The 3,229-nt window shown below is 36.8% G+C and overlaps 1 protein-coding gene across 1 annotated transcript; it reads right to left on the bottom strand.

Moving 5' to 3' along the window:
- Positions 1 to 205: 205 nt before the first annotated feature.
- Positions 206 to 2,858, bottom strand: LOC132308592 (basic leucine zipper 34-like). Its single transcript, XM_059806714.1, has 4 exons — positions 2,032 to 2,858; positions 1,575 to 1,665; positions 1,346 to 1,472; positions 206 to 731 (listed from the first exon to the last, which is right to left on the bottom strand). The coding sequence occupies exons 1-4, from the start codon at positions 2,607 to 2,609 to the stop codon at positions 556 to 558; spliced, it is 972 nt and encodes a 323-aa protein (XP_059662697.1). The 5' UTR covers positions 2,610 to 2,858; the 3' UTR covers positions 206 to 555.
- Positions 2,859 to 3,229: the final 371 nt, after the last annotated feature.

The raw sequence follows: 3,229 nt of genomic DNA, 5'->3' as shown, positions 1-3,229 counted from the left end.
GCAGCAGCTAGCTAGGCCTGCATGGTCACGGGCCCAATCCACCATCAAACCACTCTCGAATTAGCCCAAGGCCGGCCATATAATTGATAATAAAATGACTGAGTAGGTAGACGAAGGTATTTTTCTTTTTATTTTTTGAATTTTCCATGGTTATTAGGAAATAAATAAAAAGACATAATTCATAAAACATTGTTACGCCCAAATCAAGACAAGAAAATAAATAAATAAATAAATAAACAAGCAGACACTAAAACAATGCCAAGCCCACAACCCTGACAACCCGCCCTTTCATGCATCCCGATTCAATTAAAGCCCCACTCCTCCTATATACAAACCAACCCATATTGGGAGTCTAATTCAAAATATGGACAAAGAGATAGAGAGAAATAAATAAATAAGAATTATAATCACAATAAACAATTGCTATGATAATTAACCCCTCCACGTGTCTATCTCACACCACTTCATCTTGCAACTTGTGGTGAGCCGCACTAGAAAGGGAACACATCACGTGGATCCGCATGCAGGTTAATTAGAAGTGTCTTTTCCTTTTTTTCAATTCAGAAGTTGGTCCTTGTCAGTACAACCAGTGTTGTCAGAGGTGGACGGAGGTGGTGGTGAAGTTGGTGCGGCGGTGGCGGCGGCGGCGTGGCCCATCTTCTTCTTCAGGCTTTGTTGATGATATACTTGTCTTAATCTCTCAATTTCCTTCTTTAATGCTTCTTGATGAGCTGAAATGCATTTCAATTCACACCAAAAAGTTGTATAGATTTAAGTTAAAAATAATTAATCTCTTAATCTAATGTGAACTCTATTGTAAGCTAATTGAAAAAGCTATCAGTTGAATTTAAATACGTTGTTTGAGATACAAACAATGCCTTTTTAATTTAAGTAAGCTGACAGCTATATATGGAACAAACAATAATATCAATATCACTATCAGTAATGTGCCTTTTTATGGGATTCCTATGACTAAAGAAAATATTTGGTTTACGAGGTCTAATCAATTAATTTTTCATCGGTTAATGCATTGAGGATAAAACATTTATTTTTATTTATTTATTTTATGGACAAAAGAAGTTAGACACTCATTTGTCTTGAAATTCAAAACATCATCATATCTTTTTAGGAGATAAAAGAAATATCAGTAGACTAAACCCTTTAATTATTTTTATTTATTTTTGGGTAGGTGGATTCTGCTACTTTAAAATTAGGCAAAGGGTGAAAAAGAAATAGAGTAACTCTTTTACATATCTCTAACATTTATTAATAATGCAACTAATTTGCATATGAAATTATTACTTCAAATTCATGAATATATATATATATATATAAAAGCTCTTACCATCTTTGAAAATTTTATCTTGAGCCAAAGCTGCAATCCTCTGTTTGAGAGCACTATTGTCGACGTTAAGAATCAACCGTTGATGGTCCAAAAATGCGACCCTTGGTGACAATGTCGATACTTCGGTCTTCATTTTGCATTACAAATATGAAAATTATATTAATTAACAATACATTAAGCATATGATACCATTAATACAATATATGAATAAGTTAAATTTCATATATACCTGTAATGTTGTGATGCTCCGTTCTAGGTCCGAGATGTATTGTAGCTTTCTCACTCTCGACCTCTGAGCTGATTGCCGGTTTGCTAAAATTCTGGTAATTAAATTCCCAAAAATAGTACGTTATTTAAAAAATAACTATATTATTATATATCCTAATTAATTAAGTATATAGCTCAGATCTAAAATTATTGCCCAAGTTCAATTAAATAGTTAATGAACTTTAGGATAATATATATATAAATAATGTTACAATTGATATTAGAAAAAAAAAAAAAGGTGTTCTATATTGTACCTTGTATAACTAACATGGATTAGCCTTGGCTCTCTTTTTTTCTTTGTTTTTTTTTAATGGTATTAGCCTTGGCTCTTAGTCATGCAGATCTTATGTATTATATAGTATGAATGAAAATCGATACAAATTTAGGGTTTTTGTGATGTGGGTTACTAATGTTCTTACCTCTTAACCCTCTTGGGATCAACTATGGTATCACCGGAAGTGGCGGCAGAAGGCGGCGTTGGTTTTTGTGGATCAGGGTTGCATGTGCTGTCCACCTCTCCTGCCTCAGTTTTTGGCTGCCGCTGGTTGTGATCTGGTGGTGTTGGCTTCTCACCTTCGTTACTATTTTGCTCCGATGGCGAGGACGGGTCATTTGATGGGTTGGAAGATGATATAATGGGCGGCGCCACCATTGGCATGTCGTCGGGAAACATATTCATGAGCTGCTCGTCATCCAACCGATCAAAGTTAGTGTTTCCGGCGTTGGGACAATGAGAATTTTGACATTCTTCAACCAATGGAATGAAGGCAATAGAGTCACTGGCCGACCTCCGGTGCACGTTCCTCCTCACCGACGCGAAGTCGAGGAATTCATCTACCCATGAAGGTTGTAGGGTGGTGCTGGCAGTGGCGGCGGCGGCAGTAGTGGTGGTGGTGGGAATTAGGCCACTACCGAAGGATGTCATCGGCATCATTGGGTAAGTGAATGAAGGACAATTTTGTGTCATGATGGGGACTTTGGGTGGCAAATGTGCCATACAATGCACTTATGTTCCAAATGACACACAATTTAGAGGGTAGAGAAATGTAACCAAAAAACTAACTAAACTGTATTGCAGGAGTTAACTGAGCACTCTATAATTGTAATGATAGGCCTCTCTCTTTCTCTCTCCTCTTTTTTGCCCTCTCTCTCCCATCTTCTCTTTGAAAGTAATGTTGTGGGTCTAAAATTTTGAAGGCCCAGAGGTTTTGGGTGCTCACATGGGGGATCAGGACAGCTAGCTACAGCTGTGGGAGGGGGTGGTCTCAACGGATTCACCGGAAAATTGCACTAGTTTATTAACTGGAGGAATCAGCCACCACGTGCCGATGTGACCCTCCCATTTTGGCCTCACTTTATTATAAATCTAATCTAATCACCAAAGAGGTAGGATCATCTGTGCTATACTACAGTAGATCCTTTGATGAGCATATCCCATTGATCAAGTTCCGATCCTCTGTGGTAGCGGACCTTGCCATAGCAATGCTGTGTCGTGGAGATTTTAACGCAATTAAATCGTGTTTTTAAATATTAATTTTATGTGTTGAAACATGATCTATTTTTAAATTAGAAATAATAATTTTGAAATTAGATTTCAATATATTTAGTATAAATACA

Source organism: Cornus florida, unplaced genomic scaffold (assembly GCF_030987335.1).
Source record: "Cornus florida cultivar Cherokee Brave unplaced genomic scaffold, ASM3098733v1 CherokeeBrave_3.0.0_Hap2_Chr05, whole genome shotgun sequence".
NCBI classification, from domain to species: Eukaryota; Viridiplantae; Streptophyta; class Magnoliopsida; order Cornales; family Cornaceae; genus Cornus; species Cornus florida.
Note: the sequence above shows the minus strand (reverse complement) of the source record. Positions and strands in the feature narration are given on the sequence as shown.